We start from the raw sequence: 23,904 nt of genomic DNA on the forward strand, positions 1-23,904 counted from the left end.
TACGCCACAGCGCTGCTTCTCGCCCCGGGCCGCAGCCTGCAGCCACTACGCCTATAGGGGGCTCCAGCGCGCCGCTGGTGCCCTACGGCGGACGGCTGCAACGTCACGGGACTACTTGCTGGTTCTCGCCCTCTCTCCCGCCGGTTCGGCTGGCCGCCTTCCCAGGGAGGAGAACCTGCTAGCCCGCCCGGCCGCTCCCACGCCGGGGGCGGCTAGCGGCGTGGTTTTTTCCCGCCTGCAGCCACGACGCCACGTTGTTTCTGCCTCCGGGGCTCGCGGCGCTGTACGCCACAGCGCTGCTTTCCGCCCCGGGCTGCAACCTGCAGCCACTACGCCTATCGGGGGCTCCAGCGCGCCGCTGGGGCCCTACGGCTGGCGTTCTGCAACTTCGAGGGACCCCGCCCGGCCGCTTCCACGCCGGGGGCGGCTAGCGGCGGCTCCGGTTCCCGCCTGCAGCCACAACGCCTATTGGGGGCTCCAGCGCGCCGCTGGTGCCCTACGGCTGGCGTCTGCAACCTTGAGGGACCCCGCCTGGCCGCTCACCGCCCCCGCCGGTTCCCGCCCTCTCTCCCTGGTACGGCTGGCGCCGTTTTATTCAGGGGAGAGAACCTACTGGTCCGCCTGACTGCCCCCATGCTGGGGGTGACTAACGGCGACTTCCTCCTCCTTCCCCTTGGATTTTTCGTTCTCGGCCATGCTGGCTGAGCCCGGATCTTCCTGGCACGCTTATGTTCTGGTGGCACGCCTCCGAACAACGCTGTTAAAAGCGGGGATGAATTTGAGAGTGAGGATGAGGAGGGATGGAATTGGGTTGAAGGCTCTTCTCCCAGTATTCCTCCTACAAGTGAGTCTTGCAAGTCCTCGGTTCCACGAGGACCCTGCATCCTTCCGCCCACCTCCGCCTTTACCCCCTCTCTCCCCTCCTCCATGCAGAAGGAGTGGAATGGGTCGGCGGCGCCCCAGTACATCCCGCTCTCCCCTCCACTGTGCCAGTGGAAGGGGGCCTGGGTCTGCGGCACCCGGACTGTGGTTTTTTCCACATGGTGGGGCTCAAGGAGACCACTTACTTGCGCCCAAGCGCACTGAACACAGCTCTCCCCACAAGGCTTGTGGGAAGTGGGTGTGTTAGATGACATAGGGTTGAGGGCCTAGCCCTCCACGGGGTCTGGGTTCCGTGACGGCACACGGTCCTCCTCCCCCCGAATGCAGACGTTTGAGTTCTGTCCCACGCAGGGGAGAATGAAAATCTCTGTTGCCCAGTAGCTTTTTCCCATGTCATCAGTAAGAGTATGGTAGTCGAAACAAAACTTTTGTTTACCTACCTCTCAGTCCCTAGCACAAAGGACCCTCCTCTCTGCTTACAGCCAGTCAGTGTATAGAGACCCATGCAGGGTTCTTTATTCACTCAATGGATTACTTATTGTCCCAGTCCTGCAGACTGGTGACAATTAAAAGGTTTTTCCCTGGTTTGCAATGGGCTCCACTGTTTTGCTATTAGTCACAATAACAAAGCTTCTCTTCTGTGCTATTCTCCTCTGTCTCCACTGAGCGGCACTGTCGTGCCGAGTTCAGTTCAGAACAGGAGTATGGAGTGTTATGTACAGCATCTTAACACTCTTCAGGGACGCCGAGCCGGACTCCTCCCACAGAACCTGTGGGATGAGGTGGCGTAAATGACCTTGGACTATGGGTACAGGGGTCCCTGACTACACAGGGACCTCCTTCCCCCAGGCGCTAATATTTATTTTCCTTATTCCATGCAGGGATAATGAAAATGGTTACTGCCTCCCTTGTCCCCAAGTTTAAAAAAAAATAAAAAATAAAAATAAAAGTGTTTTGAGCGAGCGTGGCCTGCTCACTCCTACAATTGCACGGACAACCTCTTATCGCTTGCAACCGCTCAGTGTAATGAAGCCCATGCAGGGCTTTCTACTCACTCACGATAACAGATTTCCCAGTCTTGCAGTCATGCAGACAGGTTACAATCAGAATGGGTTGCAGACATGCTGAGGTTCCCACCCATGTTAACTGCGGTTCACAGTGGTGCGGTTTCTCCTATGTGCAATTTTCCTCTGCCTACACTAAACGGCACTGTAGTGTCGATTCTAGTGCAGGACAGGAAGTGTTTCACTATCGGTGTGTGGGATTATGAGTTGGCCTAAATTTCCCTGCAAGGAACTATTAAAGGCCTCAGATCTGGTTTAAACGTTTACACGTTCTTCCCCGTGCTGGGGTAAATGTTTTTACGTAACGAACCGTATTTCGCAGAATGCTCTTTCTGTTTCTCTTTCCACCACCGTTCAACATGTTGACGTCACGTCCGTTGGCGCGGCCGTCACCGGATAAGGAGGGGAGCTTCCCGGATACGGAAGTGCTAATCCCCAACGTTCCTTCTCCCCCGTGCAACCTAACGGTTTCTCCCTCGTTTCACAGCACGTTAGCACGTTGTGTGAAACGGTTAGGTTCCGAACGGAACCCTTGTTTATTTAATACCCTTGAGGGTATTCTGATAAACATTGGAGACTGTGCAATCCGAGCAATGGGTGTTACGTCAGTAACACGTGGCCTTAGATTGCATTTCTTGAACCACCCCCGCTTCCAGCTGGGGTAATTACACTCGAGCTCGCGCTTGTAAGCAGGGGCTCTGAGTGAGGAAATAAGCTCGGTACTATGCAATGGTGCTGTAGTAGAGCTCTTACGAGACCTGAACCAGCTTGGTTTCTGGACTCGAATTTTTCCTGGTTCGTGGAAAAAGGGGGGGGGGGGGGCTGCATCCCTTCTGGATTAGGGATATCACACCAACTTGGTGTTGGCCCACCTGAAGGCCTTGGGTTTTCAACGTCTTTTTGGCAAAAGTATGTTGACGCCCTCCCAGCAGATCTCCTTCTTGGGGATACCTCTGGATTCGACCACGATGTCTACCCGCCTCTCTCTGGAGGGGGTGGACAGGTTCCTGACGTGTCTTCGCTCCTTTCAAATTGGACCAAGTGGTCAGTTACAAGGAGTGTATGAAGTTGGCAGGGCTGATAGCTTCAGCGGTGCAACTTCTTCGCCTGGGCAGGTTTCATATGAGACCGTTCTGGCGGTGGACACTGACGCTCAGGATTCCTCCCCTGCAAGGGTGCAGGGAAGTGGTGGTCAGCCAGGCCTGCATGGACGCGCTGGTCCCAGGGCGGGACCAGGCGTTGTTAATGAGTGGAGTCTCCATAGGCGTGGTGGTGTCACGCAAGGTGATCACCACAGACGCCAGCCGCTCGGGCTGGGACGCCACCCACGAGGGGCGCTCAGCCAGGGGTCTGTGGACCCCGGCCACGTTGGAGTACCACTTCAGTTATCTGGAGTTAATGGCGATCTACTTGGCTCTCAAGTATTTCGAACCGTTTCTCCGGGGTTGTCATGTCCTGGTCAGGACGGACGACATCGACATGGCAGCCTTGTACTTTCTCAACAAGCAAGGCGGCCTCTCCTCGCGCACGCTGGATCAGCTGGCGCGCGAGATGACTCTCTGGTGCGTACCGCGCCTGAGGTCCTTTAGAGCCTCCCATGTTCCAGGCCTTCAGAACGGTGGCGCCGATCTGTTGTCCAGGGGGGAGCCTCGCTACGAGGATTGGTCTCTCCACCATGCGGTGGTGAGACAGATCTTCTCCAGGTTCGGTCAACCTCGGTTCGATCTCTTTGCTTCCCAGGAGAACGCGAAGTGCCCCCTCTACTTCTCAGTGAGGGGACCTTCGCCTCTGGGGGTGGATGCGTTCGCACACGAGTGGCCGGAAGGCCGTCTCTATGCGTTCCAACCGCTGGAACTGATCCTTCCCACACTGGAGAGGATCAGGAGTTCCAACCTGGAGGTTCTTCTCTTGGCACCGTCCAGGGGAGTGTGGAGGTCTCTGATCACCCCACTGCTCTACCGGTCCCCCTGGCAGCTCCCCTTGCATAGGGACCTGCTGCGCCAGGCGGGGGACGATATCTTCCATCCCGACCCCCAGGCCCTAGACCTGTGGTTTTGGCCTGTGAGAGGGAGAACCTGCTAGCCGCAGGCTTCTCAACGGCGGTTGTAGCTACTTTTCAGAGTGCTAAAGCCCCCTCCACTAGGGTGGTATTTGATGGAAGGTGTAATGTTTTCTTGGACTGGTGTGAGCTACAGGAGCCACCTGTGGTGGCTCACTTGGCTCCAGCCCAGAAGGCGTTAGTTTTCTTGCGGGACCGCCTGGACCTTGGTCTGGCGTTCTCTACGCTTAGGGGTTATTTAGCGGCTTTTGATGCCTGTCACCTGGGGGTGTCAGGCATGGGCCTTTCTAAATTCCCTGAGGTGGTCAAGTTCATACACGGTGTCGACCGTTTAAGACCTGTGACTAGATTTTTGTTCCCTGCTTGGGATCTACAAGTGGTTCTTGAGGGCCTTTGCAAGGCACCCTGTGAACCGATTGGGAGGACCTCTTTGAAACATTTAGGTTTCAAGACAGCTCTTTTGCTTGCCTTGTCTGCGGCTAAGCGTGTGAGCGACCTTCATGCGCTCTCTTTGAGCCCTGATTGTATGAGGTTTCTCAATAATGACTCCAGGGTTCTTCTTAAACCTCAATTGAGTTTTATTCCTAAGAACCGAATGGTCCCGAAGGAACCTGTTGTTTGACGGCTTTCCATCCTCCTCCGTTTGCATCGGAGGAGGATAGGCGTCTTCATTGTCTTTGTCCAGTTAGGGCCCTGAAGGCCTACTGTGACAAGACGGTGGACAGCAGGTCTACTTCTCAGCTTTTCGTGGTCATGAATGCCCGTCAGCGAAAAGCGGTGTCCAAACCCACTCTGTCGAGATGGATTGTGGATGCTGTTAGGTTGGCTTACACCCGGGCTGGGTCTGAAGTGCCGGAAGCACTTAAGGCCCACAGTACTAGGGGTGTGTCTACCTCTAGGGTTTTGTCCAAAGGTGTCTCCATTGAGGAGATTTGTGCGGCGGCGAATTGGTCTTCGCCGTCCACCTTTGCGACCTACTATCACCTGGTCGTTGCGCCTTCTGCTATGGCGCATACGGTTCTAGGTGCTGCTGCCCCGCCTACTATGTAGTGGGGCGGCTCTCTCCCCTTCCTGGGACAGCTTGCTACTGTCTCTAGGATACCTGGGGGGGGACCCTGAGTCTTTCCCTTATATTACTGTAGTATTATAAGGCGGACCTGTGTCTGCCCTTAGTGCATATGGCAGGCCTCGGTCTGTCAGGGTCTCTTTTCTGTCTAAACACGCCCAGGCCCTGTGGGTCTGGGTCGGATCAGTCTTGAAAGGGGTCACGTCGGTTGACGGGACCTCCTTTCGGGTGTGGTCGGTGTGAACGACAGTCTTGTCGGTTCATGGCTTCTCGGGGAGTGTATGAGTCCCAATGGGGGACCTTGTCTGGAGGTATGACAATAAACGTATAGGTTCCGAACGGAACCATGTTTATTTAATACCGGAGGACAAGGTCCCCCAGAATAAAGCCCCTCGGTTCGCTAGTTGCGGGCGCAGAGGTGCGGCTTTAGAGGAAGTTATGATAGCCCGCAGGGCTTATATACACTCGGGGGCGGTGCCCTCGTTTGTGATTGACAGCCCTACCGACAAATGATATTTCTCGTACGGGAGCTTATGAGTTTTACTCTGTTGCAGCGCCAGATGGCGCTGTTATCCCAATGGGGGACCTTGTCCTCCGGTATTAAATAAACATGGTTCCGTTCGGAACCTATACGTTTTTCAAAAAACCTTAGAAGGATTCAAAAGACACTTTATAGAATCAGGTCAAAATTCAAATTTTCATGATTTTTCTGATCTGCTATTTTTCAATAGTTAAAGCATGAAATAATGATACACAATAATGTGTACCCGTTCTAAATGGGTATTAAAACATGTTATAATTGCACACAGTGTAGCATAAGCTATGTTTGAGATGATTGTAAATATGGCTCTCTATTTAGGCTCTACATTTTTTATTTAATCAGTAGAGGTTGAGAAGGATGGATGTTTGAGATGCCATTATTAATTTAGATTATTCTTGGTAACTTCAAATGTGCATTTATTCACACACACTAAGCCTTGCCATTCTCACTCATCACTTGGTGTCATTAGGGCAGTAAGATTGATTCTGTCAAAGAGTTGCTATTTGCTGCCACCTGCTGGTTATTGTTGGATTAAGAATCATCAAGTGATCATAACTAAATAAAAAAGTTGTTCCCAGTACCAATTCAAAGTTATTTCAACAAAGGCAGACATAGTGTATTTATTCGGAACTAGGCCTAGTTTTATCAACTTAATTCACTCTACTTTTTTAAAGGAAATACAGGGGAAAGAGACAGGAAGTATGGGGAGGGACAGAGAGGATTATGGGTGGATGACATGGTGGATAACATGCAACAAAGGTAATGAGTCAGACTTGAACCCACAATTTTGGTACTGTAGATCATGGTAGCCTATAAGCCTTTGCTCTCTGAGCAACCATGATACTTTGATGTTGGTCCACATTTATTCCTAAGGGGGAATATACAGCATTGGTTCAGATGTTCTCATGTTGTCATTCCCTAAGGTAAACACACATGCATGTATGAGCGATTGCTCATACATGCATGTGTGTTTACCAAGTCTTGTGTTCACAAGACTTAAGACTAAACAGCAATTAATGTATGCTTTGTTACATTTTCTATTCTTATTATACATTTATCCTATGCAGTCAGCCACCTCTCTCTCTCTCTCTCTCTCTCACACACACACACACACACACACACACACACACACACACACACACACACACACACACACACACACACACACACACACACACACACACACACACACAGAGAACACACACAGAACACACATACACTTGCTAAATATTGCAATGTATCCTTTGTATTCTTTGTCTCTTGCTCATTCATTCATTAATTAATATACACTTCCTCTCTTAAAAGCACACACATACCTAACCAAGAACCAGCACCTTTTAATAGTGTGTTTGTTATGTATTATCCATATTGCACACACACACACACACACACACACACACACACACACACACACACACACACACACACACACACACACACACACACACACACACACACACACTCTCTCTAACTAACCAACCACACCAGCACACATACACTGTACATGTGCACATAGACAGATAGACAAAGACACACACATTAAAACTCAGCAGAGGTGGTGGTTTATTTGAACTTGTGAGTCAGCCAGTCCCTGTGGGCTGCAGCTGGAGAGAGTGTGGGAGCCCCACCCAACAGCTCTATCGTCACATGTGGTTGTCCCCCTGGCAAAAAAAAAAAACTCTCAGATTTATGCACGCCGGACTCCCCTCCCCTTGACTCCGGCGTGCATTGTTCTCCATTCACTGAGCTGAGTAAAGTTTCAACATAGAGCTTTTCACTCACAACAGTGAGTTGGAACTGAGGAACAAGGACAAGACGTTGCCTGTGTATCTTAGCCAGAAGCAAGCTTGTGGTGAGTGTATTTTTATGTTTTGCCTGGGCACGAACCAGCTGTTTATTGCTGCTACTGTGGCTTTATCTCATTGAAAAAACATCTTCATTCAGCACTTAGAATGACAGCCATAAAGGGTCCACTACAGGCTATTGTTGAGCAGACTTGATGGCTGTTGGTTGTGGGTTAATGAAGACATTAAAAGTTCAGAGTTTGTTATCAACTTGTTTTGTTTTACCCCTCCCTGTCAACAGTGTTTGTTAAAGTAGCATCAGTACCTATTCACAGAAAAGCCAACGATATTGTCAACTTGGCATCTCTCTTTGCTGAATCCGAGTCTTACATTGACGCATTCCACTGAAATTAGATTAGTGGGTGGATCGCCAAATGAATGACTGGGCTATACCAAAGGAGACATATGTGTTTAATAAGGCTGATTAACATTCAATGATGTAGGATGTCTGTGTGAATTGCATATAATATGGGGAATTTTAATTACACGCAGACGTTGCAGTTGAGCAGTGTTATACAGCTAACCCTGTCTGGAATAATCACGACCACATCAGCCCAGATGTGCCATTCCCTCTGGTATCATTCCTAGCAGCCCTGAGTCGGGTAGAGTTTAAAATCCTTGCTGTTTGTTTTAACATTCTTGTTGCACCAGATGGGTGGATTTGATCCCATTAAAGCCAGTAAGGATTTCATCAGTTAGGTTGTCAGTCAAAGAAGCATGTGCTAAATCAGCTTCCAAGGTATCTAAACATCCTGGCATGTGGGTGTGCTACTTTGTCTAACAACCCCACCTATATACTTCTCTAAGCCAGTGGTTCTCACTCAACAGTAAACAAACCAACAAAGTTTAAGTGTATCTGCACATTTCTAAAGTGAAAATGTAAGGACCTTTTAATTCCTTTAAAATGACAAATTAAAAATTGGCCAAATTGTCAAATATAAGAGGCAGACATTGTGAAAATAGCCGATCTACATGCTCACAACACCTCGCGTTGATCTGCTATTTTTACAATAGAAACCGTATTAAACAAAATGTAATTCCTCAACTCTTAGTGCTTGTCAGGGTTGGGGGCTGCCCAGTTAAAATATGTTTTTTTTGGGCGGTCGCAGCCTGAAAAGGTTGAGAACCACTGCTCTAAGCAAGTTAAAATGAAAACTACAAACTCTAGCCCTTGATTCTTGTTCGCTAAACAGAGGAGACAAGACGGATGAACTGTAAAAACACTCATTAGACTTCTGGCCTCAGGGGCACGTGGATCTTTTGTCTGCCTCCGAGATGCTGCTCAACCCTAACCCTAATCATTGTCAGGAGAGAAATGCGACCCCACACTCTCCTTTTCAAGCCTCGCAGCAGAACAAATATGTCTGTGGTTGATGGATCAGGCCTCCGTTTTTGGTTTGGAGACCTTTAATCTGGAGAAGAAAAGTATATTGATGAATGGGGAGGTTTTTGAAAGGGAAGTTTCTTTTTAGAGCATTTTCAGAGTGAGAATTCGGGAAGCTTCTTATTTTATATTTCTCATTGTAGGAGGCCTATTTTTTTTATTAAAGGCAGTTTCTTTTTACTGCTGATTGCAATGGGGTTACAGTATATTGTCTATATAATGTATACGCACAATGTACAATTACAATTTAGGAATTAAGTAGACAGACACACTTATCCAGATTGACTTGAAGTGCAAGATTAAACAGGGTAATTGGCCAAATAAATAGTGCACAGAAAAACACCCACGCCACGTCTAACAGACACCCCAGGGTGGTTGTGTCACACCACAAAGGCCAGTGATGTAAATAAATCAGAGGTGGATGTAGCCACTGTGGCACAGATGAACAGGGATGTACAGTATACTGTACAGTACACTTTATGTACAGTACACTGTAGTACCATTTATTTAAAGTTACAAATTGATAAATTAACTGATGATTTCACTGTGTACCATGTGCTAATATCACAAAGATCCTGTTAATCAGTGACAATATGACGCAGAACCACCATTTGATTTATGCAATATTTATGTAGGGTGGGTCTCTTTACTTGGGTATATACTGTATATATTATATATACAGTACACGGCATGTAGCATGTCACATTTTTCACAATATCTGTCTTCTTCGGCGAGCAGCAACAAGATCATATGAGGAAGTATAAATTAGTCTTTAATAGCACCCGGGGCAATGCGATGCCATGTGGTCTAATCACAATAGGCTGTTTATGTGGCACAGTGGCAGTTTGAAGCCGAAGAGTTACTGCAGCCTGGCACAGCCAAGTGCTTCTCCGTTGTCTCCATCATCTTCATTTATGGACTGGCTGAAAAGCCAGCCAGATTTTTCAGGCAGCGTTCGACCCTGGGGCATGTCATTTACCAAATGAATGGTCCCTCTTTTCTGGACTGTTGAGCCAGTCACTGAGCATCATACCACGAGACAAGCGAGCCTACAGTATTGCTATTCACAGCGGACCACTGTTTTGAGCAGATGCATTTGCATACCTACAGGGAATGAGGGAGACATAATGATAATAATTCTGTGTGGTACAGTTTATGGACATGCTGCATGCTCATTACTGACCAGAGAGACAGACATAGCATTATGCTGCCTGTTTTCCCAATCAGCTGATCCCCTATTTGAGAAGCTGTTAAACATTGTATTATACTGTAGCATGGTTTACACACTATAATGATCTACTGTACTGGAGCTGACTGATTACCATCATTGATGAACTGCAGATAAAGTGTTGTGTTCAGAAATGTGGAGTCCTTCACATGAAAAGGGAAAGAAGTGGAATGAATTTGAGCTAAATGTTTAAATGGCCTTGAAAATATGCTCCAAGATACTTTTGTTTTGAAGAATGCCACTGAAAGGACAACATATTGACCACTTGGAAGTGACAGTCACATGTAATTTGGTTATCTGAAAGCTACTGGGCTATTTTAATTGCACAATAATATGTGAAGGTATATTTGTTGGAGAATATTGTCACCTTTTTGTTTACATGTGGTTGATTTAGACTAACACAACCAAACAAATTAATCCCATCTTCGTGTTTAGTATACTGTATTGCCAAGTGTGGAATGGATATCGTCACTGTCGGGCAGAAACCTTGTATCTCCAAGTTTTAAATTTGGATGTTTTATTTTTGTAAATAAAGGCCCTACATAACATAACATCATACAAAAGTGTCACACAAAAGAAGTGAAAATAGCCGATCTACAAGCGATGCGAGGCGTTGTGTGCTTGTAGATCGTCTATTTTCACAATTTGAAATCGTTTTTAAAATAATAAAAAAGGAAGGTCTTGGACATAAAAGGTTTCCACCCGACAACAACGATATATTGCAGCCTACATTAAGTATTCTGGACTCTTTGCAAAGGTTACTGGGTCCTAAACTCCTCTCAGAAAAAGATGATATATTGTATCCGTATGACTCCCCCACACATCCATGAAGTGCCACAACACATCAGGTAGCAGCACAATTGTAGGAAACTTCCCAGAAGTTTCTAGAGGTACTGGGACGTTTTAAGATGGTGTCAAGACAAAGGACAACACATGTGTGATTTATGGAGGACTGACCCATGGTCAGTGTGCTATGCAGGCACGTGCACACATACTGTAACATCGGGGGCTTGAGCACCTGCCCTTTTATTCGTCTGTAAAAAAAAGTGCCCTCTCCAGACCATGAATACAGTTTTCACTCTGGTGAAAGAAATGCAAATGCACTCTTTCCATGCCATACCTGAAGGCAGCGTTCAAGAGAATTGCCTTGTCCAAACTCTCCTGAACTCATCTTATGTTGAAAGAGTTGCCCTCTCTGTGTAGAAATCCATGCTTTACTGCATTCACTTCTCCAGTATTGACTTGATTGTGCTTAGTTCAGTGTGGTATCAAGCACCGAAAATAGCCGACCTCCGCAGCGCGACGCGTTGTGAGCTTGGAGGTCTGCTATTTTCGATAGTTCCACCAAAGGGCCCTTTTAGAAATTTCAGACCCTGCCTCTCTAACATTCTCTGCACGTCCCTGGTGCTGTGGTGATGAACGGTAGACTAAACCCACTGGCCTCTTGACTTCCCTGCTGGTGACTCCTGAAGTGGACCGAGAGGCGAGAGGGCCATGGCTGCGTCACACAGCACTTCCCCTGTCCCCGAGGGTCACGTCTTTAGAGGGCCTAAAGAGAGGGGTCACTGATCAGGAAGAATAGGGGTCCGTTGGACAGGCACAGTGCGTCAGAGACGCACAGAGAGATCGTTTCAGTATTTCTATCTTAGTATGTTTCCTCCTAGGCTGGGACCTGTTGCTTAAAAGCGTTGGATTATCTTGAAGATGGTTGTTATGTCCTTTTTTATTTGTATCTGTAGTCTGTAGACTCAGAGTTACACATTTCTATGTCTCTCGTCTCAGTGTTTCCTTGTGTGCTGTTGTTGACTGTATGTAGCTAGACCAGTTAGCAAGATTAGTGTTTGTACTTTATGCATTTGTTGAATTTTCCTCTTATTTGATTTAGCTATATATTGGTTTATTGGTTTTTATCATGAAAATGGAGTTTATTTCTGTTTATTCATATTGTAGAATCAAGATAGTAAATGCAGATAAACGCATGACGATATATGCATCCCAGTTCGAGCCAATTGAACTGGAAATATTGTGGTATATAGTATGTCCACATAATGGTGTTTAGCTTGAGCTTTGTTAGGTAGAACTCTTTATGCCATAATTCTTGGTGTTTATCTTAGTGCATGCTGGGAATTCTGGTGTTGCTGTTGTTGCTGACAGTATAAACACAGAAGTTTGTGAAACCGGAATATGGATATTTGCTTTGTTTAGTTTGAGACCTTTATTGGCAACGTTGTTGAACCCAGTGTTTTACCCCTCAGATGTTCACTCATACGAAACTCTTGTCTTTTCTTGGCAGGATGGGTCGTTGGGTAACATCGATGACCTGGCTCAGGAATACTCAGAGTTCTACGGCACCTCAGTGAGTGACGTGTGTGCAAGAATGGAGGAGATACGCAAGCGTAAAGTGGTAGATGCAAACGCGGTAAGTAAGTTTTGTTTACGCTGTTATATTATCCCAGCAGTCTCACTCTTTTAGATTTCAAGAACCCCCAGTTTGACATGCATTAGGCCACTCATCCACATCTGAAATAAATTGTTATCTACACTGTAGAATCTCAAAAAGCGCTGCGAGCTTGCAGATCAGCTATTTTTTTGACAAGGAGATTTGGAGTGGGGGGAAAAATGAGGGGGCCAATTATAGACCCCTGTGCCAAGTATATACTGTAGGGTTTAAGTGGTTAAAATGTAGACATGGCAAGTATTGTTGGTTTACACTGTTGACGTTACAGTTTACAGACAGATTACAGTTTAATCAGCCAGATGTATTTATTGAAATATCCTTTCATAATGTGTTTATTTTGCTTAACCTTAACCTTAAACCCTCTATAATTAGTTGACTCGTGTTCCCCAGGGCTCTATTCTACTGTAGGTCACCTAGTATTTCTCTCTACACCAAATCTCTCACAATGTGAGCTTGTAGATCTATTTTTTCTGAATGGTTGCCCCTGGTCCTTGGCTTCATGTGGTTAATTCTGTAATGTCTTGAAGCTTACGTTTTATGTGAAGTACTTTGAATAAACCTTGCCTTGCCTTTGTGATATTGGGATTGAGACATTGACAACTTGCCAAATTTCACCGTATAAACCGACACACAAGGACACCATGGACTTGTCTGGACCAAGTCCAGTGCAAAGGCACAGTCCAATACTGTAGAAAACATGCAGTCTGACTACAGTATGACTGTAGTAAAATAGCATGGGTTGTTGTGTTTTTATCATTCAATACTGTAGATGAATATAATGTACCGGTAAGTCAAAAAGTGAATCACTGTATGCTATCAATTTACATGAAGGAAATCCAAATACACCATCAAACCTGCTTCATTTTGCATTTCATACTCATTGTGTCCCAAACACCTTTTGTTAGCAGCACTGTGTGTAATTCTACGGACGTCAGCAGCGATACATATACCCAGTATTATTCCACAGTGTGGCTTCGGTCATCTAAATATTATGTCTATTTCAGCACTATGATGACACTATAATTTACTCGTCCACTTCCCACTGCCTGTGTGTGTTTCAGGGAAAGGTTGACTCAGTGGCCACATCACTGCAGCTCCGCTCACAGATCCAGGTGAGTAGCCCTGCTCCGGTCTCATGTGTGTTCTTTTGGGCTTGATTTGTACTTGGTTGCGTGGTGTGTCTCGCACCGGAAATAGCTGATCTACATGCTCACTGCGTGTCACAGCGCGACAACTTGTGAGCTTGTAGATCTGCTATTTCCGGTGCGAGACGCCTGAAGTACACTGTACACGAGGCATTAGTCCCCAGGAGAAGTTACTTCCTCTCTCTTGACTCACCCAAAACGATTCACCCTGACAAGAGGCAGTTGGAAGTGCCTAGTCATGATTTGTCCCCAGGAAAGCTCAGATACCGGTGAGAGAGAAAGGTGCCCTTGAGATTGTCCCCCCTCAAATTGGATGACACACATTCGGAGCGAGATAGAGGAACGTGACGTGTGGAATGTGTGGTCATCTGTTGCTAAATGCTGAATGACTGAATGACTGAATTCCAAATGTTCAAAGTAAGAATAGGACTGTTGTGCTTGTGTTCATCGCATGTATCTGGCACTGGTATCCAGAGTGTGACTTTCATTCAGCATTCAGTTCAATAACAGGAAGAAGCCACATTAACACAATTACAAGAAAACTAAACAGTAGCACTCTAAGAAAACGAAACGGTAGCACTCTTCTTGTGGGATGTGTTATGGAGACGAGAAAAGACAAATAAATGAGACTGGTAGAAGGTTTTGATAGTTTGTGTCCATACTGGACCTGATTACTGTGGTCCTGCCTTCACAGGAGTCCCTAGGTCTCAGTAGCACCATGTCCACTCCAGAGACGGACAGAAGGTAAGATATGCACCATCGTGGCTTTCACTTAATAAAAAATCTGGAACTTTGTTTTGTGAATAAGTTGTTATATTTTACCAATTTGTATGTAGAACATACAATAGAACTACATTTAGAGTTCAAGTAGGACACCTACTTTTTGACAAGCGGTATTTCCTGATAAGAAGGGAATATCTTAAAAAGTCCTGGAATAAATTCCTTACCAAAACATTTCTTCACCAATGTGTTTGTAGAGGTGTCTAGTAACACATCCCACAAAGATTGAAATTCACTTTCCCTAGGAGAATCCGTTAAAGCTAATGAAAGTTGGAGTCCCATTGAATTAACTATACAAGATAAAACACACCAAAATAAATATGCTTTAAGTAGCATGTGAGGGGTCAAACTAGGGGTTTTTAATGATTCTGAATCCATTGCAAGCATTTGTTTTGCTCAAAAAACTTTCCTTGGGGTAGAAACAGCCCCCATACAATTATTGTTTAGTGATGAGTCATCACTTTTCAAAGTTTTGTGGGAGCCGCCTTGACCCCAAGGAATGTTTTCTGTGCAAAACAAATGCTTGCAATGGATTCAGAATCATTAAAAAACCCTAGTTTGACCCCTCAAATGCTACTTGTAGCATATTTATTTTGGTGTGTTTTATCCTGTAGGCCTATAGTTAATTTAATGGGATTCCAACTTTCATCAGCTGTAACAGATTCTCCTAGGGGAACTGAATTTCAGTCTTTGTGGGATGTGTTACTAGAGACCTTTACAAATACATTGGTGAATAAATATTTATTCCAGGATATGACACTTTTCTGAAGATATTCCCTTCTTATGAAGCTCAAAGAGCAATATCTCCCCTGCCCAAGCAGGAGTTCTGTCTTAGCTCAGTGGTAGAAATCTCATCACCCGTGTGGGAGGCCTGGGTTTGGATCCCTAATGGATTTCAGTCAGAGGACTGTAGAGTATCATTTCATACAGTATCCTGTAAGAAATGACTAATGTTAAGAGCTCCACTATGGAATCTTGTGCTGTACTGTATATCGGTTTGCATCCGATGTAGGCTGTCCACTCCTGTCTTAGTTTACAGTCGTTTCTGTATTAAGACAATGGCTGCAATGGCTGAGAGGGAAACGGAGGAGAAATTCCGGTGGGATTAAAGCCAGCACCAACTTCACATTCATTTTGGGCATTTATATTTCTGTAACGTATAGTGTAAGGGTCAAGTAGGTTCCATTTGTACATGCCCAAAGTTACTTACAAATGGATGAATTAACACTTTTTGTTTTTAAAGTGGCATGAAAAACAGAGTCAAGCAGAAGGGAAGACAGGAGTGCAGACTCTGCCAGCGTCTAAGTTAGCGGGAGGATGCAAGTGGTTTTGCTGAAGAGAATTTTAACCACCAAAACCATTTCTGGGCATAATTGAGGGTTCCTGACATTTCTTTCCCCATATGCAATATAATGTATATAGAAGTGTTGACTTGGCTTTTAAGAGGATAAAATAGGATTACACTGCCATTTATTATCAGCTCATCAGTATGGGGACACGTGTGCTACTCAAACTTCCTGCTGCCATACAGTCACTTTTAGGAAACACCCCCCCCCCCTTCCAGACATCCTTCCCCCTATTGTTTCTTTTGATGGATTTCGAAGATTAGTCATATTTTTGTCATTGGAAAGTAGACTAAGAAAAAGGGGGAATATAGGTCATGACTAATAACGCAGACACATATTGATTTGATTACATGCCTTAAAGGGCCAGTGCACTGAACTTAATTTCATTGCGTAGGCCTACTGTATACTGCGTACTTGTATAAGCGTTGACAAACATTGACAAACGGAATCTTGAAAGTGTTTAAAGCTTTCAGAGTTCAAAACATGAAGCATCCACTGTTTTCTTTTCCTCCTGCTCATTTCAGGGACACGGTCATTTCAAAATGTAATTTCACAAGTTGTTTATGAAAAACGTGAGGCTCATTTACAGTACATGTTACACTGACCTCTCCTATTGGTTACTGGCATCAGCATTCAGCGAGTGTCAGCTGACGCCTGATGAGAGAGAGAGGATGAGGGGGGAAGAAAGAGAGAGGCAGAGAAAGAGACATGGACACGGAGAGAGAAACACTGACAGACAAACAGCCACAGAAAGAGAGAGAGAGAGAGAGCGGGCGAGAGAGCATGCAGATAATTTGAAAGGTTGTTTATGGAAACAGATGGTCTGAGATGATGGTGTTGGACTGCCCCCTTGTGGGACACCTGCAGAATGAGGCCAGGAGAGGCTGACAGGCCACTTCCCACTAGCTACAGCAAGTGTCAGCTGATGACAGAGAGAGATACAGACTCAAAGAGAGAAACCAAGATACAGTTTAGTTAGAGGGAAATACAGACAGAGTTAAAGAGTTAAATAATGAGCTGCAAATACACACAGTGAGGCAGGGACTGAATGCAAGAGGGATACAGACAGATGCACAGAGAAAGATTGATAGAGGGGGTTAGACAGAAAGAGATAGACAGACAGACAGAGAGAGAGAGAGAGAGAGAGAGAGAGAGAGAGGGCATGCAGGGAATGCAGGGGCCACGTTAGTGCGAGTTGAGCTGTAAAACCCCAGCAGAACGTGAGAAAGACTCCATTGTTCTGGTGATGGCTATAGTGCACTGACCTCTGTTCATCAGCCAAGAGCACAGAGCATTTTTCCTCTGTTTTGAATGCTTTGATTTGCCTTTTTTTTAACAACAGAATGAAGCTAGTGTCATGACAGATAGTGTACCTTTGTGACTGCTTATTTTGTTTTGTTTTTTAATGTGAAGGAAGAAGGGAGATTACAAAAGGATGTTGATGGAGATGGTAGGATAGAATAAAATAAAATGAAGAAAATAGTATTGGAAAACAGGTGGGACAACATATTTGAATTTGACTTGTGTTTTTGATTTTCCTTTCATCTGTTCCAGTTCAAAACAAGTAAATATTGTCTTTGATTCGTAGGTTCCCTGTACACAAATCCAGCTCTGATGATGGATCAGGGGGTAAGTATAGGTTTTTCTGCTGCTTTCATGTTATTATAATTGTTTAGACAGCTGTTGGTTAACCCACACTAGTATCTCCATTTTACCTGAGAGAATGAATTTTGCTAAACCTTCTGGCCTGCAGTCCTTTGAAGAGGCTAAATGTTTTGTTTTGTATTTTACTCCTATTTATCTTTGCTCTGGTTTTGGTTTGCGTTGCTTGTTTAAAGAGGGCAGTAATGTTTACTTCAAGTTTACTTATTATTATGTACCCTTAATTTCTATATTTTCAGTTACATTTTGTAGCCATGAAAGTGTTTCACTGAATGCACTAAAGTTAAAACAAATGTTTGTGTAGGAAAGTGGGACGGAAAGAAAAAAAACAAGTCTTTTTGGCAGAGCTTCCGCAAGTCGCAGAAGGCTGTCGTGCGTCAGACTTCAAAAGGTATGTTTAGTCAAAAGGAAAACACTTATTTAAAAAATAAATGCATAGAAATTATGTTTTCGGGGGTTAATGTTAATAACATCTAAATTGAGTGCTTACACCCATTAGCTCACACTTTAAAAGTACAGGTGTGTATTATTTGTAAACCCCCGCCTCCCCCCCTCCCAGCAGGTGATGATGTTGGCTTTGTGGCGAGTGAGATCACCATGAGTGATGAAGAGCGTATCCAGCTGATGATGATGGTGAAAGAAAACATGATCTCTGTGGAGGAAGCTTTGGCACGGGTACAAAATCTCCTAACCCATATTTGTGCTGTTCCTTTTATTAAATACGCTAAGATCCTCCTGTCACTGCTTCGTGGCATTGTTGAGCTTAATGTATTCTTAACATCACATGATGGTGTCATTCAGCTGAAAAGAACAGATCACCACATGTTTTATTTAATGTCTTTACTGATGCAAAGGGACAAAGGTCTTGCCATTAGGCTTAGCCCCTGGCATGGAAGGTTTACCTGACAGACTGTACCTTTTTATACCTCTTGTAAACGGTTTCATACCCATGGCTGCCAATCAGAAAATAGGATAGTCTTACTGGGAGTTTTATTTTATTTTATCTGATGACAGCGATTATGTCTAGGACGAGACAAACTTTAAAAAAATAAGTAAAAACAACATAGCCTGTAATGTGTAGAAAGTTTGTTCTCAAACAACCCTGAGAAGAAGTGCTGCTAATGTTAAAACAAAGTGACGAAGGCCTGAGTGACCTGAATGTAACTTTGTTTTAATAGGAAATTGGAAGAGCTTTTCTTTAATCATTCTTTAACCATCCATTTGAACAGAAATACTGTACATTGATCAGCTGTTCAAGGAACAATAGGCTACCAGCTGGTACAGCGCAGGAAGTGGACCGTACTGTAGACCTGCATCATTCACTGAGATGCTCACAGACTCTCATTGTTTTGCTTGCTATTCTGTTTGCAGCTGAAGGAGTTTGAATCTCAGAACAGACAGACCTGCAGGCCCGAACCAACAGAATGGACTACTGATCCTTCCAGTCCTACAAGCGAGTCTTTTAACTGCAATGTAAGTTTGTTTTCAGTGTGTCGTAAGAGCCTCCTACATTTTTTTAATGCTGAAATGATCCAGGGCTGCATTATCCAGAAGGCTTTTCTCTATATTTTTACTGTGATTATTATGCTACTAACCAATCTGTAACTGTCATGTCCTACGCTACTAACCAATCTGTAACTATCATGTCCTACGCTACTAACCAATCTGTTATTATCATGTCCCACGCAAGTGCTAAAATCATGTTTACCTCTGAGTTTATAGAGCACACCTACTGTACTTACTCAGATGAAACAAATGACTTTCAGACAGACAAGTGGTCATACCCTAACACCGGATCTAAATTTCTCTTCCAAGCTGTTTAGCTCTTTTTGTCACACCTCTATGAGCACAACTAAAGCCAGAAAAAGTGAACATGCTGACATTTTTGCACTCACTTCACTATCTTGAAAAGGACAGAGGTTTGGCATGTCTCACACCCTAGGCAACAAGGCTAGCAGTAGTGTTTGATGACAGAAAAGTGTCTTTCAGATTATTCATTTAGGTATGTATTCCAAAAACGGTTCAAAGTAGTTCTTTGACTCTGTTCCACAATACCAGGTGAGGTGGCCTTGTTTTATTTAAAGAGCAGAAGTAACAACAGTGTTGCTATTGTTGTTTTTAATTTTGTCGCTTATTTATGCAGTGAGATCTTAAAATTACATTTCTTTCATTTTATGTATATTCTTTTTATGAATTCTGCTGTCCTTTCCCTACCTCTCTCTGTGTGTAATTTGAAACCACAAACAAGATAATTTATCTATTCTATAACACTTAACTATTTGAACCATGTAAATGCTGGGATATCAAGTTTTAGATTATTATTACTAGATTTAAGTCACACACTATGATCACCTGCTGGGTGATGACGGGAGTCTGAATCTGTCCTTGTTTGTTTTTCATATGACGCAATACAAATTATTTTTCTTAACAAAATGTAAGGTAACGTGATTCCAGTAGGGTTTAGTGCAATTTCAAGAGTTTTAAGCATAATTCTGATTATTATCGGGATAATATCATAAATCACATTTACTTTGTGTAGGATCATCGTGACATGACATTTTCATATCATCCCATGCCTAGTTACAGCCCAAATGCTGAATCACTACCTCGGACATGAGTGTGAGTGAAGAGGCAGCGCTTTACCAGTGCCAAGGCTGCTGCTTACTGTAGCTGTTGACACTATCTCTCTCTCTCTCTCCTCTCCATCTCTCTCTCTCTTTCTCTCTCTCTCTCTCTCTCTCTCTCTCTCTCTCTCTCTCCCTCTCTCTCTCTCCCTCTCTCCCTCTCTCCCTCTGTCCTGGCTATGAACCGGGGCCCCTTTAAAGCCCTGTTGCACAGGGCCTTCTCCCAACTCCAGGGCACTGGACGGGCTCCTATTCATCGCTGTCAAAGCGCTAACCCCCTATTGTGCTGTGGTGAGCGGGTGGATTGAGCACAGAGCCCTGTTATGCCCGCCACAGCTCTTTTATGCTTAGGTGGGGTGATTAGGGGGCTCAGGTTCAGAGCACATTTTTCAGATTTGTCTGGATGGCCTCAGTGTTTCTCTCTCTCTCTCTCTGTCCTCTCGCTGTGTGTTCTCCGGCCCTCTCTATATCGCGAATTTGTGTGTAAAAGAGATGTGACTCTTTTTTTCTTCTTCTTTTTTTTACATCTTTTTCTCTCTCCTCCCACACATAGTCTTTCATTTTACAGAAAGTCTCACGGAACGCTCGTTCCACTATGAATAGCTCATATGTCTAATGTCCGGTTTTTCTGCGGCCTGGGTATACTGTGAAAAGCATGTGTCAATCCCACAGACAGTTTCTGAGTGACTTCCCTGTCTTGGTACATGCATGTTTGCAAACCATTTGAAGCATTGTATTCAACCTGTGTGGTTTACCAGGGGGGATTGGACAAGGTGATTTCCAGCACGCAAACCATTTGTTTACCCATGTGAACCCCCCTCCCACAAGTCTATTTAAACATTACAGTAGCCATGGAGGGTGACCACTGGTTCTCCACATAGCATTCAGAGTCTGTGGGTTCATATATCACATTTATGTCGAGCAACATGTGGTTTCAGTTGCCGCTTCTGCAGCATGCATACTGTACAATATAAATATCTTTCTCGCTGCCTAATTTTGAGACGGTGTGAACTTCCTGATGTCACGAATGAAATAAAAAAACCCTATTGCTCACCATTCTGTAAACATACAGTACGCTTGTACAGTAAGGTGTATTGTGTTATTGTTCATAACAATAATATAGCTTGATATAACTCTCAAATGTCAGCTCTCGTATTTTTCTCACTATACCTTTTCTGTGCGTTCTTCGTGATAGCCGTGTGACCTGTCAGACGACGAACAGGAGGAATCTGTCACATTTAAGAGACTCCACAAACTGGTCAACTCCACCCGCAAGGCCAAGAAGAAGCTAATCAGGATTGATGAGTCTAAGAAGCCTGGATCACAGGGTACAGTACACTGCATGTAATATTGAGGGAATAGCATTTATCATGGATAGGCAATCAGTCACATGATAGAAAAGAAAAGTCGTTAATGCCATTGACTGTAATCACATGTCAGCCATTTTGCTTTTACGTCGTAGTCGGTGATGACGCATGAAGTATGACATAAGGGCATAGTGGTCGTCATGTGAATATGGTGAACTGTATCCGCAATCAATCAATCAATCAATCAATCAATCAATCAATCAATCATCATCATATACACCTAATTACACCTATTCTAAATGGTAGTCTTTAAAAGACTGCGGACGCACACACTGGTAGTCAAAGTGCCAATATTTTATTTAAGAATGCAGAGTGAGGAAACCAATGTTTCACTAGACAACTGCCGTCTTCAGGTTAGGGCAGTGTTTCTCAAAGTGGATTCCAGGGACTCCTTCCTTTAGGGGGTCAGAGTTAAGGGGAGAACTTGTACGTTTGAGAAACACTGTGTTAAAGGAGTAGTTCACCCCCAAAATGACTTTTTTTCTATTGATTAGTCACGCCATGGAGACTTGAGTTCAATAATATTTTTAGTTTTTGTCACATTCCTAAGACACAAATGTGATAACAATAAATTTACCCCCATTCGTTCCGGATGGGGACCCGTTTCGAAACGGGTCCCCATCCGGAATCAATGGGGGTAAATTTACTGAATCAAATTTTTGTCTTAGGAATGTGACAAAAACCAAAAAATATTATTGAACTGTACTCTCCATGGCATGAGTAATCAATAGAAAAAAAGTCATTTTGGGGGTGAACTACTCCTTTAAGGTATTACATCTAATATACCCTGTCCTCAATCCCCAACAGAGTCATTGAGTGTTGAGGTGGACGCTGCTGCTTCCTTCTACTCCGGGGTGCAGAAGAGGCAGGTGACGTGCTGCCAGGTGGACTCCCTGGCCGCGGCCCTGCGCGATCAGCTGACCTCTGACCGTGACTCGGACAGCCTGACCACCACCACCACCACCACCACCACCTCCACCACCTCCCCTTCCTCTAGCAGCCTGGACACCTGCAGCAGCCACAAGATCTTCAGAGCCTTTGGCAAGTCTACTGGCAGCAGCAGCTCCCACAGCCACCAGGAGAAAGGCCTTGGAGAGGGGACCAGGGAGCCGGGGTTGGGGGGCAGCGGTTCTTCTCTCTCCGAGACGGAGACAGGGTGCAGTGGGGAAGGCGTAGAGGAGGAGACCAAAATGGCCCGCTCTGTCACTGAGGGAGAGCTCCGCCGGAGGGCACTCAGTCCTCTCACACAGCATGGGGTGAGTAGGGTGAGAGGAGTTAGGAGATGATTGAGGAGGATAATGTGTAGTGAGGTGGTCATTATTGGAAAATAAACCATGACCGGGTGATGCAAGACTGATATTTCCAGAGCAACGTAAAACGGGGGCAGAACACTGGTCTATTTATTACTCATAACATTGGTGTGCTATCTGGGAAAAGCTGACCACGAAATGCCTTGAGTCTGCACATTAATCAATGCTACAGAATCAAGTATTCATCAAAGCTGTATAAAATTAAAAACAAATGTATGGGTTTTTGAGTTGGTAAAAATTAGCCTACCTGTTTGACTCAACTATATGTACGTGTTGCTTAGTAATGCCAAATAATTTAAATCACCTCATCATCCCAGTTTATTCATTGTTTACAACCAGAATATCCTCTTTATTTCACAGAGAACCTGCAGTTTTGGAGGTTTTGACCTGACAAGCCGGTCGCTGCACACAGTCAACTGTGATTGTGATGGCCCTGTAAGTAGTCATTCTCATGGTATTATGGTATTGCTGATAGCTAACATTTATCTGTTAGCTAAGGAGTGGATTTAGGTTAGTGCTTTTATCTCTATGTCCGTATTATGTGTGTGCCTAATTTTGTAAATTGTTCTTGTTTCCCATTTGCAAATCAGAACAAAAACACTGTAGGCATCCCAAGAGCCTGCGTTAAGTCTCCACCGATGTCCCGCATTTCCCTGGGCAAAAAGGTCAAGTCTGTGAGAGAGACCATGAGGAAACGCATATCCAAGAGATACCACTGCTCTCTTTCTGAACAGGTAAATCCTGTCATCATGCTTCTTCAACAGGGGGTCCGGGACCCCTACGGGCCGTAGGGGGTCATTAGAGATTCTACAGGGGGTCCTCCAAATCTTTGTGTGATAGAAACTTTTTTTTCCCCTGAGAACTTTAGCCAAAAATAGCAGATCTACAAGCTCACAACGCCTCACGCTGCGAGGCGTTGTGAGCTTGTACATCGGCTATTTTAGGCAAAGGGGTTTAGTGTAGAGGGGAAAAAGAGCAGACTAAGTACAGAGTGAAAGGTCAAGTTTATTAAGTATTGACGGTTCAAGTGGTTAAATATCTGAAAACACACATTGACATGAATCCAAAATACACTGACGATTGTGCTGTCCAACGATTAAACTATATGGAATCTATGAAAAGGTTGTGGGGGTCCCTGCTTCAT

The 23,904-nt window shown here is 44.7% G+C and overlaps 1 protein-coding gene across 1 annotated transcript in view; it reads left to right on the forward strand.

Annotated features, from left to right (window-relative positions):
- The window catches only part of LOC308306108 (SAM and SH3 domain-containing protein 1-like), a gene marked incomplete at its 5' end in the record, with an annotated part of 76,481 nt that overhangs the window by 44,932 nt on the left and 7,645 nt on the right, over positions 1-23,904 (forward strand). Inside the window, 11 exons of the mRNA XM_080751008.1 lie at positions 12,362-12,487; positions 13,588-13,638; positions 14,366-14,415; positions 17,386-17,426; positions 17,764-17,850; positions 18,022-18,134; positions 18,831-18,932; positions 21,279-21,411; positions 22,258-22,706; positions 23,121-23,195; positions 23,351-23,494. Coding sequence (XP_080607134.1) covers positions 12,362-12,487; positions 13,588-13,638; positions 14,366-14,415; positions 17,386-17,426; positions 17,764-17,850; positions 18,022-18,134; positions 18,831-18,932; positions 21,279-21,411; positions 22,258-22,706; positions 23,121-23,195; positions 23,351-23,494 — 1,371 coding nt within the window. The remainder of the gene's footprint in view (positions 1-12,361; positions 12,488-13,587; positions 13,639-14,365; positions 14,416-17,385; positions 17,427-17,763; positions 17,851-18,021; positions 18,135-18,830; positions 18,933-21,278; positions 21,412-22,257; positions 22,707-23,120; positions 23,196-23,350; positions 23,495-23,904) is intronic.

Source organism: Nannobrachium achirus, assembly GCF_963921795.1.
Source record: "Nannobrachium achirus genome assembly, chromosome: 20".
NCBI lineage: Eukaryota > Metazoa > Chordata > Actinopteri > Myctophiformes > Myctophidae > Nannobrachium > Nannobrachium achirus.